Genomic DNA, 17,203 nt, shown 5'->3' with positions numbered 1-17,203 from the left:
AAGGGTTATTAAACATTGGAATAGGCTGCCCAGAGAGGTGGTGGATTCACCATCCCTGGAGGTGTTTAAGAAAAGGGTAGATGAGGTGCTTAGGGACATGGTTTAGAAGTGGTGGTGTTTTTATCAGGGTAGGTTAATGGTTGGACTTGATGATCTTAAAGGTCCCTTCCAACCTCACTAATTCTATGATTCTATGGTCTCTGGGCAGGTGTAGTAACTTCTAATGAAGAAACAGGCAAATGGAGGAGAGCTGCAGCCTCAAACTGCCTCAACCTGAGCCATTGGAGATTTAAAGTAAAAGCTCTTGGTAACATGCAGTAATAAAGGTGTAATCCCCCTGTTACATAGAACTAAGTTAGGGAGCGGTCCAATTAACAGCAAAATTTATCATTCCCTGATAATTCAGTTTTATAATAGCTGATACAATTGGTCTGATTGCATTCAGGGGCTCTAAATTAGTAAAGTACTCTGTAAAGCCAAAGGAAACTATCTGCATGAAACCACTTCCAAGACTGATGCTCTGCTGCGCATCGCTTTCCTGCTGTGGTTTCATGCAGCCATGACATTTTCTCAGAAGAGACCCCTTCTCGTTCTGATAAGCTTTTGTTGCATTGCTAAAAAGAATCAAGCTCTGTGAGACTTGAAAGAAATAAAAATTATGTCATTTTACCTTTCTGTATGAATCTTCTATTGTTGGGTCATATTTTTCAACAAAAATTCCCTGAACGAACTGTACAGTCTGGGGAGAAAGAGAAGAAGTAAAACATTAAGTGAACTGAAGGTGACCGGTAACATTTACCAAGAAGCACTTTATGAAAAAGTAACAAGACAAAAACTACTCAATACTGCTGTTAAAATTCCATAGTGGGGAGCAGAGAAAAAGACATATAAATTTTCAACTCTTTAAAATAAAATTTGCGTAGTAGAATCACTATATTCAAGCATGTTTTCAAAACTTTTTTTGAAATGTAAACTGCTTGCTTGCTTGTTTTTTTTCATAACAGATGGTATCCTCAAAGATGCCTTTACTTCAAGTGTGCCTGCAACGACTTTAGAAGAATAAAAATCACCAAATATGGAAGACTTGAAATTTAATCAGAAGAACTGGCAATCAGTACACTGTGGGAAAGTACGTTGTGAAAAATCCACATCTCAATTCAAATCATATTGGGGTTAGAGTGGAGCTATCTGGATTACATGCGCAGAGCACAGACAGAGTTAACTCTGGAGCGTCTCCAGATACTCAATTTCTATGAAACCATTAGAGAAGGAGACATCATTCATTTCAAAGAGGAAGTCTTTCTTAATAATTATTCAAAGCAAATCTACTCTAAACATTTCCCATCAAGCTGTCACTCGGACGCCGCCCATCTCTGGACACCCGAGCGCTGTTGTGCCGTGCTTTGGCTCCTCTCAGTCCGCAGCAAGGCAGAGCTCGCTTTTGCTTTTCGCCTCGCGTCCCCACGCTCTCCCCTACAATAACGTAGGAACGCAGTGCAGGAGCGTGGGGAGGGTCGGCTGGTGTTTGTGTAACAAGGACCAGCACTTGTCTCTTGAAAATCAACAAACACACCAACTATCTTTTGTCAACTGAACTCACCACAAGTTTTTTAATACAAATTCTGCGAAGTCACTACCTCTTCCGAGGAGCCATATTTTGCTTGGACAGACGGCTGAGATTTTTCTGCAAAAGGGTTCACATTTGTCACACGGGCACTTGCAGACTTTCAGAGAGCGGCATATGCCAGATACAGGCAGAACATTGCGCTGTGTGCTGGAACCTGATGGTTTGCTCTTTCTTTTAATGTAAGAAGAAAACATTTCTAGTACTACCTCATTTAAAAATCCTCCTGTATCACTATGTAAACCTATTTTACACTCTAACGATCAAAGCCTTTGCTTCTCCAGTATTTTCTTGTCACACTGAATGGTTGTCCCAGTCTGCCTTTCAGATAACACATCTCAGTAAATTCATTATAATAAGATACCACTATTAACATGGATTACAGTGTTATACCAGCAATGGAAACCAACAATAAGAACTCTGGATTACAGATTACATTTTAGGATTCTTAGCACAGCTCCTAACCAAAGAGAGTCCCCAGAAGGTTGCCGTTTGCTAGGAGGGTAACATTTGAGCGTGGATGTTGGTCACATCTGCACCGGTCTATTTTGGGAACTGTGTTTGTGAACCAGCCTTCAGCACGAGAATCTGACAAACCACTCACGACATTTCATCTTTCTACTACAACACTCTTATTTTATACCTGCAAATACCACACTGCTCTGAAAGAAAATTAACTGAACCCATGTATTCGCCTCTCAAATTGTTTTATTGCTAATAAATCACTGTTCTAATTTTTGTTATCCCAGCTGAAGCTTGTGTATTCAGATACCAATTACACAGAATCATAATTATGATTATATTCAACTTCAGTCATAACCTAGTTAACTATGTGATATTCTTAATCTCTGATGTACTTTACTTTTATTGATTATAGGAGGAAACAGAGGCCAAGGGAGAAGATAGAAATCTGGGGTTGTTTTCAGGTTACGCGTGGATCCAAGACTTTATAACTTTCTGTTAGTTTGGGGGCTGTGCATCCCAACTTGGTTTCCAGTTTTATATAGACTATGCACAACTGGATACTCTCGGTAATACCGTCTACCCACTCACACTCCAGGAGATTTGTACTCCTATTAGAAATGGGGAGAAAACTACTGCAAAGGAAATACTTATAAAGAAGTTGCAGAATAACTGTGCCTTAATAACTATGAAGAGTTTTCTGCTCTCCTGTCATCGTTACCAAATGCACCATCAGCATCGTATTGGCACAGAAGAGTTAAAGCAGTAAGAAGGATTTGCAGTGAAACAACACCATATTGTAATGAAAACACAGGACTGAAAAGGAACACCAGCCTCTTTGTTAGATATTTTAGTTTATACAGTTCGAAGAAAGAAATTTTAAAGTGACCTCCATATTATTTTAAATCCCAGCTTGTAACCTCTCCTAGCTAACGCTTGTAAATAAGTAGACAGTCACGTGAAAGCTAAATATTATTCACTCAGCTGCTAATTGGCACTTATTGTGTCCTGTTATGAACATAATGGATCAATGCAGCATATAAATCACAATATATGCTTACTTAGCACCTAGACTGTCAAAAAGAATGTAACTTTTGTTTACCAGACTAAGTATTTGCATTTCAGCCTTTAAAAAGGCCAGTGACGGATGCTGACTCAGACTTTACATCACAAATATGGAAATTCAGGTATGTCAGATGCTGAATAATTTTAACATACTGCCTATTAATAAGTGCTGTATTTTACCTAGTGAGTCTTTCAACATCACATAACAAAAGCAAGATAATCAAGGGGATGCTGGTGGAAAAAGTAATACAGATTGCTTAAGCTGCTGTGGAAGATTATAGTACATAAAAAAAATTTTACACCTGCATCTTGTAAAAATTAGGATGGGATCCCTGAAAGAGTACATCAAATTTGGTACATAATTGAAAAATCTTTCCTCCTATTCATCTGGATTCTGCAGGTGATTTACCAAGATTAGCAGCAGCCCATTTCAACAACGGTGCAAGAAGCAGCGTCTACGTTTACGACGTGAACGGCTGGTCAGCTATTATCTTCTGTGAAAAGGAACACAGTGTAATTCCTTGTTTCAGATAACTTTACACTTGACCAGTTCTCTGCCTTTCTTGTTGGAGCGAGCTGCTTGACTGATTTGTGATAAATAGCTGACAGAAATCCCTCTTACAATGCTTTACTATCAACTCTGCTATGTAAACCTCTTATGAGAAACAACGCAAGTACTTAAGGAGTGCAAAGTGTCATCAGTCTGCTTATCCCTCACGCTGCAGATGCTGGAGGTCACTTCTCATTCTGCCCCGTGTTTTCAGTCCAGGCTGCTCATTCGGGTTCTATCCAGGATGGAAAACACGCAGCCTTCAAGCTATGCAGGGCTGCAACCACCACTAATTCACAGCCAAGCACGGCAAGCCTTCCTTCGCTGTTCCAGTCTCGGTTAGGCTTTTAATACGTAGCTACAGACATTCAGTCATTTACAGTACTATACCCATGCGGGAAGCAGAAATGAAATGCGAACTACTGTTAACAGCGATAAATCACCTGCTGCTTCTCCAAAAACGTGACACAAGTTCACAGATATTTCAGCAGCGTGACAGCAGCTACATGGGGGTCACTCTGCATGTTAAAAGTCATACAAATATCCCAATGCATTTTAATAAGCAGTGCCCACAATAAGATAGGCCAATTTTGGAATTTGTGTATGGGTTTCAAAACTGCTTCCCAAAACTCACCAAAGCGGACTTCCCCACGCCTCCTGAACCAAGGACCACTAGCTTGTACTCACGCATGGTGTGGTCTGTTCAAATAGCGACAATCTGGAAAGCAGGAAAAAAGCCAACAGTTAAGAGTGTACCTGTACACACAAATTTATGACAGTATCTTCTGAAAGTAGCAGCAGGCTCCCCTTTGCCAAACACTCCCGAGAACAAAAACCTCTTTAGTAACAGCTATGGTTTTTATTTTTCCACCTGGGCACTCAGGTTCAGATGGCCGCTCCGACAGCCCCAGTTTATCCGAGATGCCCAAAGCCGGACCTGTGAGCCTGCAGGTGCTCGGAGAGGAAGAAGACGAGGATGAGGATGAATACACCATGGTACAAAAACAGCGCAGCCACAAGCGCCCACTCCCACTGCACCGGGTAGCACAAGCTCTTGCTGCTGTCCTCTGCATTCTCAGCATTTTACAGCATAAACCAATAAGTATTGGACAAGAAAGCTAGATCAGAAAGATGCAAGTGGAGCGGCTGACTTCTCCCACCCACCCCCAGCAGGGAAGGCTTTAGGTCAGTATTTTCTCTCTGGAAAAGGTCAAGCCTTGCGTACAGCTGCCAAGGCAGAGCCTCCCCGTGCGCCCAAGCGAGGGCTCTGCCTTTTTATGGAAATCTCGCAACTCCCTCAACTTGCTACGCAGCCCCAGAAAACTTCTCATTCTCACCGAGATTCCCTGACAAATAAGGCAAATGACAACGCCGGTGATAAACATTTTACACTATGTTTACATTATAAGCCAGGCTGGGCTGTCCCTATCGACAGAGCTCAAGCAAACAATGACCTCAGCAGCTAATTATCTTCCCCCTCTTCCCCCAGCAAGATAGTGCGTTCTTCCCAAGTAAGGCTTCAGAAACACGAGCGCTACGAGGCTGGGCAAGCTGCATTTCCCAATGGCATTTCAAATTAATGCTGCCACAGGATTTATGGGTTCACTGGCTATGGTTTAAGGATTGCTTTAAGAATAAAAATGTATTCCAAATATTTTGATAGAGAAATGTGTCACCTTGTTGACTACCGCTAACAACAGTCTGCGACAAACAGGGATCGTATTTTTAGCTTTGCAACTGTGGACAATTCCCCGACAATCTGTGTCTCAAGTTTATATCATAATAAAATTGGGAGAGGTTTTTTTTCTATCATTTAAATTCCCAAGGGGAAGCTATGACACACAGAGTGCAGAGGAAACCCACGTGCTGCCGCACAGCCACAGCCAGTCCCCGCCAGAGCCGCGTCGGCGCTGGCAGCTGAACGCCTTACTGCAGACATTGCCCAAACATCCCACTTTTAACCCTCACCCCTCAACCACATTTTGACTGTAAAACATACTGTGACACAAGTACAGGTTAACCCAAAATTTAAAAAACCCCGCATGCAGCTGGAGAGAGGCATACAAATTCTGCAGCCAGTTTAACACAACTTCAGGCTCATTTTTAAGTCAGAAGAACAGAAATAGAGGGCTCTGCAGTCTGCAGCCTTCCCTCGCCCAAGCCGCAGAGGGGGGATAAAGGTGAAGCCAGCAGCAGCAGCCCATACTTTTAAGCACCTTGGGGCGGTTTTTCTTCAACTCTTGAAACCTATATGAGCTACAATTGCTTAACTTCATAGAAATTGTGAAACTAAGTCAAACTGAAAGGGATTTTCCAGACTGGTAACTCTGAATACCTAAAAACAGAGTAAGCAATCTCTATGCAATCTCGTACACTGGCATTTTTCGTTAAAATTCTGGCAGCTGTAAGTTCTTCTGCTTGAAAATTTCCCCAAGAAGTAACATTCACTTCCTTTTTTAAAAAAAAAAAAAAAAAATCCTGATTTTGGATGGGAAGGAGAGGGGAATTCCAATTAGTAATGATTTCCCCCTTGATAATCCTTAGAAATTAAAAGGTGATGCATTTTTAATAAAGTATAAATGCAACTTATTGATCCAGGTTGTCTTTGTCTTCCTACAGTTCCACAGTCTGTTCCACCCAAGAAAAGCCGGAAAGCAATCAAGTGAAGGGTTAAATTTAGCTGTGAACTCTTTCACTTCTTATTTATAGTAAAAATATTTGTGGGAAAGTTTCAGCTGGGAGCAGTACAAGACTAACTTCTCATTTCTTCTCTACAGTATTTGCTGATTATTTTTCTTTTCAGGTGCAACAGGAAACCAAGATCCTGAAACGCGTGAGCCTTATTACTGTAAGCCCCACATGCCTTAATTATCTTGTAGCTCTTTCACAAGTATGTTAATGTTATCTGTTTATACAACATGAATAGAGTGCTCAAGAAATTACTATGCCGCATCCTAGCCAACTTTTCATTTGGCAACTGCTTATGCCCACCTAAATACAGTTAGACACAGCCGCATTCATTTCCATCCAGAGCTCTGGTAGGAGAGTCGCATGCTGTGAAGCAATGGCTACGTTTCAAAATGGAATGAAGTTATGGGTGTTAAGCGTTTCTTTCAAGTCAAGAAAAGAATATGACCACGAAGTAGAGTAAAAAAATAACTTTTTTTAGTGTTGTGATAAACGTTGTGAAACTGGTTCTCATTAGTTCTGAGTGCTGTGGTGAAAAATAAAGCAAAAGCTGCAGTGTCTCCTTGCTCGTTCTCCCTTTTCCCATATACACACAGGCACTTAGTGACAGCAGGACAACCATGGGGCACAGAGCACATCTCATCTTAACGAGCCCCTCACTGCGCTGAGCAGCAGGTCCTCTCCAACCCACTCTGTCACACTGTCCAACCTGTCCAGAACCTCTACAGCCACTTTAAATACATAATGATAAATTAGTAGAGTTCAAATTTCATCTATTATAATGAAGAAACTTTGCTTCTACAGTGCGAAATGCCTGACAACTCAGGATTAATCTCTTCTATTCTTTATTCTTTAACAGGAGCATCTCTGCTACTGTCACCAACACTGTCTGGGAATTGACAAAAACAGATATTCAGCTGTTCCCAGCGTCAGCCCCAAGAAGCCCACCTCCTTCCTGAAGGAAGAATGAAGGGCCCTACCCTGTGAACTGATGGAGAGGCAAAGAAAAGATGCAGGGTATTTGTTTTAATACACAGAAACGAAAGGCAGTGCAGGCAGGACGGCAGAAGGACCTCTGAGGGACCAGCAGATGGATGCAAAGGCAGATGAAGCTGTAACCTGAAACATGGCTCCGAGCGCACCTGCGTGTTTATTCAGCCGAGCACTCACCCACTGCCGTAACTGCACGAACCATCTTTCGCCCTGTCACAACCAAGTGGCTGAATCGGGGTAGAGAGCAGCAAAACTCTCAGGGTATTTCCCAACCAGCGGAAGGAGCCGGGCAGAGGCTGCGGGGAGGGCAACATGGGGAGAACGGCTGAGGCCCTTCAGGAGATAACCCTGATGCAAAAACTAGCTGCTCCTGTGACAAAAGTTTCACCAGCTCATCAAGAAGTTTATTATTTGGGTGGTGGGCAGAGAGAAGCATAAACGGAGCGAACACAGCACAGAGAGAGAGTGGGTGCAAGAACTTCACGCTAACCTGAAACGTGACGTGCGCTCTGGGAAATGCAAATGCCCGAGCACAATCTCATACGTCTGAAGAAGGCAGTTTGTATTTATTAGTTTCTCCTTCCTGCTCCAAATGCTGATGGAGCACAGGAGGCGCAGATACGCTCCTCAGCAGCACAAGGACAACTGGTAAGAGCACGTGACCCGATGGTTTTGCATAACTTGATGAAACATTGGCCATAAGTGATGACACAATCTCCATCAAGTAAGACAATAACAAAGACTTAAAAAAATAAAAATCAAAGCAGGCACATTCTTGACTCAGCCTTAGAAAGAAAAACTGTGGACTGGAATCACAGATTTTTATTTTGTACAATAGCAGCAGACATCAGGAAAGAGAACAAAACTTCAGGGTTTCTTTTCCTCACTATAGAAAACAAGATGCAGGCAATTGCAGGCAATTTTTTATTTTAAATGATGCACTATATACTTATCAATTCTCAGATTTCCCCAACTGCCAATGTTTTCACAGTTAGCAATTTCATTTGAAATATATTGAGAACATTAAAAAACTCATACCTTGGCATAAAAGATCTGTCATCAGTGTTAGCAGCCCTACTGAAGGTTCTTCCCTATAAGGGACTGAAAAAAAAAAAAAAAAAAAGGAAGAATTAATTGTTTTTCAAATTACAGTGTACGCAAGTCTTAGAACTTCTCTTTATGATTTCAAACTAAAACATGCCTGTTACAAATCTTGCTCTTTGCTTTATCAATGGAGCTCTACATAATTTCTGAATACTTGAATCAAATTAGCTTAAAAACAAGAACTCCAGCACAATTTAACCTCGTGTCCAGGACAGTAAAAGATTGGGGGGGAGGGGTCAGGTGGAGGCCAGTGGCAAAACACAATTTCTACTTGATTACGTCATTAAAAAATGCTTTACAAACTGAACTTGCAGTTAAGGTAAACCATAGGAAGATGACCCAAAAATTGAACTTTCTTAGCTTAAAAAGTTAAAATCAAGCTCACAACCGTAAAGTTCACATTTCCGTGTAATACAGGACTGCACTGGCTTTTGGAAGTGAGAAGTAAAACTTGTCCCTGTGCTATGCAGCTCCTGGAGCCGCATCAGCTCAGCCAGCCAATCCTTCACGTTCAGTGACAAAGCTTCAGTCTGAGAACGGAGTAACCACAGCTGCCGAGTCTCACTTTCCAAAGCCACAGCACATCTACCACCCTGCTTGGGGCAGCTGGGCCAGACCCGGCCGAGCTGTGAAGCCAAATCGCTCCGACACTCCGGCCCCGGCACGGGCTGCGCAGAACCGCAGCAGCGTGGGATGGTGATCCGGCGGGGTCCTCCTCGCCTCCCGTCAGCGCAGGCAAGGGCTGCTCACCCTGCCGCCCCGTTGGTTTGACGTTTCATTTAGGAGCACAGGTTACTTGTTGTTTTGGGGGTTCTTTTTCCCCCCTTTTTTTTTTTAATGAACATTTAAAGTTCCTGATTTTTGTCTACCAGATTTGGTAGCAATAAAATCCAGTCTGCAGGCATGGAAGGAAAAGATTGCCATCACAGGGAGAAGTACTTCTCTCTTCTTATGCACTGTTTTCAAATTATTATCTAAAAAGCTTGTCTGTTGTTTTCTTTACATCAATTTTTACTGGATTTATGCAAAGTTGCCACTTCTGTCCACAATCTCCTGTACCTGTTATTTGATGACTGCACTTGCAAAAAGTTCACATACATTTCCAAAGTCTCACTTTTTCCCTTTCCACTGGCAATGCCTTCTACCTCGACACAATGGATTTCATCCCCAGATACATATGGACAGCTATCCTCTCTCAATTTCTGACTGTTCATCATTCAGCTAACCCAGGGGTGGGAATTTTAAAGAACAGTTCAATGACCAACTCCTATTGAAAGTCAGCAGGATCCAGGCTCCCACATCCCTTCTCCCAATTTCCTTGGAACTCCCGTCCCGCCGCCTTTGCACCTGCAGCACGCCGTGCCCACACCAGTGTGGGAAAGCATTACCCCAGACACCAGGGGAAATGTGTTTGTGAAGAACAAGCTACAGATAACACATCAGCAAAGATACTGAAAAACTGAGTCAGTACTAAATGAGTCAGGAGGCCTCGGCTGGCCTGAGAGGCGAGGGGGAGGCAGGGCTGAGCAGGAGCATCTGTCCCTCCGCAGCTCCCACTCGCTGTGGTGAAGCTGCCTGGGGAGGCGCTGGTGTTACGGGGCAGCTGAAGCGGGGCTGGGAACGGCACTGAGGGCGCCAGCCAGGCTTCCACGGCGCGCTGAGCACACGTCCGTTAGGTAGGTTTAAACAGGCACAGCCACTTTTTAACAGAATAACAGACTCCATCCATTCTGAGAAACTGGATCAATCAAATCCTCACCCAGAAGCTGGCTGCTACAGATCTCCAAGCGCTCGGGAGCTTCCTGCACTCTCCAGGCTCTTTCCTCCTCTGCCCCAGTTTGCTCTTCCCATAAGAAAAAGATAACTTTCTTCTGCAGGAGAGATGGGCGCTGCTTAAGTCAAATCACCCTGTTCCCATTGAACATATCTCCCTAAAACACTCTACACAAAACTTCACTTACAAAAGACAAACTGAGGTCAACCTAAACCTGGTTGAGGTTGTATCAAGTTTGCAATGCATTTTAAGAGCTGAAAATGTAGTGCTTTCTACTGCAGAGAATGTAGGAGAAAAAGCCAGCTGTGTTTAGAGCAGCCCAGCGACCCCGAGTGATCACCACGGGGAGAAACCACCACTTAACCGCTTACACTCGGCACTGCTCTGGTAAAATCCAGTGACTGCTGCAACACCTACAAAGTAAAACTATTTTACAGATTCCATCATGTTTCTTTCTTGTAAGAAACACACCGTGCCTGTGCGACCAGGCTGTGCCTCCCCGCGGGGAGGCTGCACCCCACGGCAGTGCCAGGCAGTCTCACTGCAGGCAGGAAACAGAAGCATCAGGCACCGATGCTATCAGCATCTCTCTGAACCGAATCTGGCATCCTGTCCCGTACCTCTCAAGCCCACGCAGGAGCCCTGCCGTGCCCCGGCCCCCGCTCCTTCCCCTAGACATCCCAGCGGCCCCACGCCACAGTGGGACAGAGGGGGACAGGCTGCCCTGCCCGGGCAGCACAGACATCACATGCGTGACACTACCTGAGGAGCATCTACAAGCCATGAAAAAAGAAAGGGGCAGAGGAGAGAGAGCGGAGGTGAACCCAGAAAGGGGACGCAGCATCTCACCAGTCCTTAAGAACGGGACAAGTCCCAGCGCCAACATCCCCCTGCCCCAGTAACCCTGCTGGCTCCTTGTCCATGGGTTTTAAAAGATCACGATGCCTGCAGTATCACAATCTGTCCGGTAACACTGAACTTCAGCAGCAGTGATACTTCAAACAGTAATCGTACCCGGGGTCCTTTCTCTGCCTTCAGCCTCATCCAGGTTCAGCTCCAGCTACACCAAACCCTCTACACACAACAAAACCCTACAGCCGTGTGTCTCTCTGGATTTGGAGTAGCAGACCAACATCCACAAATAAGTTTGCTGAGCAAGTGCCGTATTGCAGGAAGCCTCCTATTCTGTTTTTCCCAGTTCCGGCTCCCCTAGCCCTGCCCGGGGTGGAAAGCAGCGCCCACCTGCCCCGATCCTGCACAGACTCACCCCAACATGGATGGGCAGCCCCCACCTTCCTGCGAGAGCCCAGGCAGGAGCCTCCCGGCCCGCTCGCAGGCTTTGGCCACCCAAGTAAAGAGTGGAAGACGAGGTGGTAATTCCCAATTCGACACACCCACCCCGCGCTGCCAGAGCTCTGGGGACATGGCAACACGAGACCTTGGAAAGTGTCCCCGGTCCTTCAAGCCCCAGATGAGACGGCCTGGCTTTACATGGGTAGTTGCTCTTCCCAAGAGCATTTCTGAAAGCTTCCAAGGGATAAGAGAAGCAATTGTTTCCCTTTAATGCTAGAATCATAGGAAGTTTAAATGAAAACCTAGTAGTTTGGGTTTTTTTGAAAACACTTTTTTTTTTAGCAGCTCTGCATCCAGCACCCCAGAGCCATGGGCATGTGCCACCTTGGAGCCTCAGAAATCAAAATGTTTTAGAAACAGATAATTAAGCTGTCATAATCCTTGTCAAATATTTTCCCAAATATAATAGGAAGTGGGTCTACAGCAAAGCGGCGTTCATTTAGGCAGCTCCTGCTTCACGCATTTGCTTGGATCCAGTTTGTACAGATCTGAAAATAGGGATTTTTAGTCAAAGTGCTGACAGTGTCTCAGGTACAGGACTGAAGACGGATGACAACTCAGCAACACAAACTGCCTTTTCACTCAAAAAGCACAAGGCAAAGCCCTAGTTTAAAAAAGGGTGAGAGAAAAGGAACAGAAAACAGCGTGGCCCGGAATGCGCGCACCAAACCACAAGCGTCAGTTCCTCGAGCCAGCGTGAGACAGCCTCGCTCAGCACAGCTGCTGCAGCCACCGGCACTCGCAGCCTCACACCAGTTTTGGTCTCTCGCTGCTCCCTGGGGAAATGCACCATGGTGTCCCCGGGACGGAGGGGAAGGGAGCAAACACCACTCACCCTCCTTTAGGGAAGAGAAACGAGAATAACCTCCTTCTGAGCGCTGGCTTGCTCATCACCCGCACCTCCCTTTTTCTAGAGGTCTGATTTTCACAGGCGGAAACCAAAACATTTAACATTTTCAAGAGGAAAGGTGCTGTCAGCATGTTACAGGTTTGGGAGAGAAATGCGCAGACGTGTGCGTGACCTCCAGCCCCTCTGTCCCGGGCTGGCTGTGCCTCCCTGGCGGGCATCGCCTTCCCGGCTCCCCGCGAGAGGGGCAGAGCCTCAGGACGCTACAGCCACACGGCTCAGCTATTTTTACCCTGCCAGGTAAATACTGAATCATGGCTACTATAAACAAACCGGTTTAATTTTGAACTTGTAAATGTTCCTCATGCCAGTTTTTTAAGTTACTATAAACTAGGCCATGAAAAGGGGTGGATTTTTTTAAAAAAACATTGCTCAATGCTCCACCAAAATCCCTTAATTACTCATAGCTTTTTTTGCAAAACAAACTCAAATCCAGCACTTCTGCAAAGGGGAGATTTACGACAATCAAAATCACACTAAAACTGACAAATCCTCTCTATGAGAAAAAACCCCCTCAAACATACAAGACAGAATGATCCAGCAGCAAAGGCTGGAAACGCAGGACCCGGGGCTCTACCCCGGCTCCACCAAGGACTGGCACTTGCCAAACCGTGGGCTGTAAACTGCCAGCGGCACCGCACCGGTGCGGCCGCCCAGCTCCGGCACTGCCGAACGACAGCTCCTCTCACCGTCTGCTCCCTAATTAGTTATTTGTTATACACCATGTTCTTAGATATTAAATTACTCAATGAAGTTTAAAGCACATTAAATACTTCCCTAATATTAATCAAAGCTGTCAACAATTATGCAATTGTTACATACGAGCTACAGAAACATGTGGGGAAGTGGGATGGTGGATCACAAATAAAAGGGTGTTTGTCTGCAAATTGCACAATTAATTAACAGAGAGCTCCCCTAAAAAGTAAGGAGACAAACACTGCCATAGACTTACCTTGTTAGTTAGCATGGAATATATTAAATAATAAAAATCACTGCTATGGATTCGCTTGCCAAATCCCTTCCCCAAGGCAGCCAACCTCCCTGTCTTTAGGGTACCCAGAAAACTTCCTGCACCTTGCCCGAGGCCATCAGCGTCAGAAAAATGAGAGTGGGGAAGGGGGAAGACAAGACTAAGCAGAAAGCAGGACTTCAGTGTGACTTTAAAGTACAGTTTCACAAAATTCCATTCACACAATCTTCAGACTGCCTCTATTTTACTGCTTATTATCACTGTGGTATCTGACACCCAAGTAAATGTATTTTACATACTAACTTTATATAATAGCATACATACTTTATACATCATGGCAGGAATCTCACCCTTAATTTTACAATTTTAACAGTAAAAACATTACCGTTTCCACTGACTGCTTTCAGCATCAAATTAAAGACAAATCAAGGCAGCGAGCATCTAACTGACTGTATGCACGATCACATTGTCAGATGAGTGCCTACCCAACTGCCGCACATTCCCAATGCTGCACTGGACCTCCAGTCCCTCTAGCTTTATACAGTTTTGTTCTCCTAAATTTAATGCAGGCCAAGACCTGAGTTATTTCTTGTAAAAACAAGGAAAACATTTTGGTTCCAGGCAGGAATTTACATTGTCTAATCAACCTATTTTATACTTCCGTAACTTCAGGATTAGAAAACAGGTTATTTTGGACATTCAGAAACACACGTACTCCTCAGGGGAAGCCTAAGCACGCCAAAGAACCGAAGCAACTCATAAGTGAACTCCAGCTCCCTACACTAAGACTCTAGAGTTGAATCTAATCCTGAATCACTACTGTGCTAAAAAGCATTTTAGTAAGGCAACTGCAAACTGAGTTCCCTGTGATTAGTGAAAAGTGCAACAATGTTTCAATATTGTAACAGTCTAGTATTTCTAAAAGAGAACTTTCACCCACAATTCATAAATTTACAAACAAGAAGGCAGCAACATTTTAATAACATACCTTGTCCAAGTGAGAGGCAATCATGATTCACTAATTTAAATCCAAATACACTCTTTTTTTGGTTTTGAAGTACTAGATAAAAAAACCACAGCGAGAGGCACACATTAAAAATAAATCTCTTGACGAGCCAAATAAGCAAACAGGTATTTGGGAGGACAAGAGAAAAACGACATTGTTCTGAGATGTTATCTGAAGTGTTCAACTGGAAAGGGCAAGAGACCAGCCTTCAAATCTTGCACACATCCATTCTCAAAAGCTCACGTCCCGACCGTGTGCTGCTCTGAACCACGTCCAAATCGCCAGTTTCTGCGTAATCTCACATCTTCCACGCGGTATTGTGCAGGTTACTGATGCAGGGCCAAAGCCATAAAAGCCCGGGCTAAGAGTAAAGTCCTTTAGCAACAGAGCCGTCCCTTCCGACTTCAGGGTTGTGCTCAACTGCAGCTCTAAGCAAATTAACTCCGCACACACAAACAACCCAGAGAAACAAACTTCCTTGAAAACAGCCGCAATTCTGTAATTTGAAAAGGCCATTTTATGCACCAACATTGAGATTGATCTTTTTCAGTCTGTAATCTTTTCTGCTACCAGCTTCGTGCTGAACTTGCAATTTTAAATATCATAACGTTAACTTCTCTGGAAGTGACTGCCTACTTATTAATTTTAAATTGCTCTGCCATAGAAGCCCTCCAGGCAAGGAACAAGTCCTCTGGGCAGCTAAAGCCTGCCATGCTGAAACGGCTAATTTATTTTTTGTCCTATTGGTCTGCATTTGCAGAAAGTTGCTAGGGACATGTGCCAGACGCACAAAGCCAAGGAAGGGAAGCCAGGAGCAAAACTCAAAAGACCAACACACTCTGCATCCCCAAATTAGACCAAGGCGCTACGGCACAGCCCGTCGCTGGCAGCATCCCCTCCCAACGCTCTGCAGCACCACTGCAAACTCAATACTAATGAGCACCGATCTGCAGACAGCAGGAAAGACATCCACCTAAACAGTGCAGATTTAGGAGAAAACAGACTTTTCTCAATTATGTATACAGAACAGCTTCATAGGAAGTATTGTGTAGCCACACCACAGGAACCAGACCCCGAAGCACCGCCCAGCTGGTGGCCGGGTGGCAGAGCCGAGGTCCTCCAGACCAATGCCACGGTCACACTCAGCCATTTCTCTGCATCTAGAGCTACTTCAGTGCTTTCAGCAGAGGGGCTTACGCAATTCAGAGGAGTTCTCAACAGCTTTGTCAGAAAAGAAAAATACTTCCTCTCCCCCTTCCTGATCAGCAAAACATGTAAATGTTAAAGGACATAAACATTAGACCTCCTCCATCCGTCATCTGCCCCATTCACAACTTGCCACTGATTGTGAAGTCCTATAAAGTTCTTTTTTCCTCCATTTTCTTTAGTGGAAAAAACGTTCTGACCTTTTTTAATACAGACTAAATTCCAGACAGACTCTAGGAGGCTCAGTCATAGCAAAACACCAACTACATTATACTTGGTAAGAATAATTTGTTGTGCTGATAGTAGCCTGGCAACGTTCTTAACTGTGTTCTTCCCGGTTTATATAATTAGAGTAAATAAGTGACATGAGGTAGGTAGATTGTCGCTGCAATTTCAGCTTGCACTTTAATTATTTTATTTCTGCAGTAACAATGAACAGACACTGGTCACAAAGCCCAGGGACTGGTCACTGCTGGGGGGTGGAATCCAGCTGGTCCTTCTTTGGTCTCCAGCATCACATCTTTGATGGGGAAACCAACACAGCTTCCTCCTGATCAAGGTTTCTTTGAAACTTCTTGAAAAAAACGTAGAGGTTTAAAGTGCTCTTCAAATGTGTTTCTACCCATCAGTGATAAATTCTAAGACTAATATTAAGCCTCTAAAAATGCGTCATCTGTTAGCATGGACCACTGCCCAGCCGTTCAGGAGACTGGGCTAGCTTACAAATTCCAGAAAATATTAAGATTCTTTAAATCGTACTGGCAAAGCTTGCAATAATCAGTTTGTGTGTATACACTGGATTTGACCATGTAGACCTATCTAAAGGTCAGGTTTACATATGCAGCCTAGCGATTTTCACTGCCTTGAAAATACTCTACTGTTTAATGTGTGTCAGCCACAAGCAATCAAAACACCTACTGTTCCCACGCAACTGCAGCTAATTAAACGCCTGTTTTAACAATGATTTTTTGAATGAAAAGTCCCACTTACCATATGGCCACTTATTAATACTACATTGTTTATCAGTTTAAATAAAACCCCTACGGCAAAGAGTATCCATGTAAGGAGTACCTAAATACAGTTAGCGATGGATGTATTTTAGCACTGTAAAGTAGAACTGCACCCCTTGAAATGTTTTCACAGCAAATTTTAAGGCTTGATAGGAACCTGAATAGCAGTAAGCTAATGTACAGAATTAATTTAAAATAGCAGAAAAAGTATCAGTTTCATTACTGTTTATAAACAAATGGAGTTACTTAATATGGTACTTAATCCTTCAGTATTTAGCTCAGTCCCTTAATGCTGCTTCCTGGAACCTGGGGGCAGAGGGGGTGGAAACCAAATTTTCTTCTACAACAAAAATGAAATTTGCTTCTATGTGAAGATTTTAACTGAAGGAATGTTCAAAAGTGTTATTAACACTTCAGTGCTGGAGCCTGAAGGGCATCACAGCAAAAGCTTTCAGGCCAAGAGGGTGGGGAACCGAACCGCTGGCAGATCT

General features: G+C 43.9%; 1 protein-coding gene across 5 annotated transcripts in view; it reads right to left on the bottom strand.

Annotated features, from left to right (window-relative positions):
• Positions 1-17,203, bottom strand: part of RAP1A (RAP1A, member of RAS oncogene family) — a 41,689-nt gene that overhangs the window by 14,265 nt on the left and 10,221 nt on the right. For all 5 annotated transcript variants that reach the window (XM_082494437.1, XM_082494440.1, XM_082494441.1 and 2 more), the window contains exons 2-4: positions 8,421-8,483; positions 4,336-4,419; positions 671-739 (exon numbers count right to left, since the gene is read on the bottom strand). In XM_082494437.1, the coding sequence (XP_082350563.1) occupies positions 671-739; positions 4,336-4,392 (126 nt within the window). In that variant the 5' untranslated portion in view covers positions 4,393-4,419; positions 8,421-8,483. The remainder of the gene's footprint in view (positions 1-670; positions 740-4,335; positions 4,420-8,420; positions 8,484-17,203) is intronic.

The sequence above is a fragment of the Vanellus vanellus genome (genome assembly GCF_965231255.1).
Source record: "Vanellus vanellus genome assembly, chromosome: 23".
Classification (NCBI taxonomy): Eukaryota; Metazoa; Chordata; class Aves; order Charadriiformes; family Charadriidae; genus Vanellus; species Vanellus vanellus.
The sequence above is the reverse complement of the archived record's forward strand: the minus strand, read 5'-3'. Positions and strand labels throughout refer to the sequence as shown.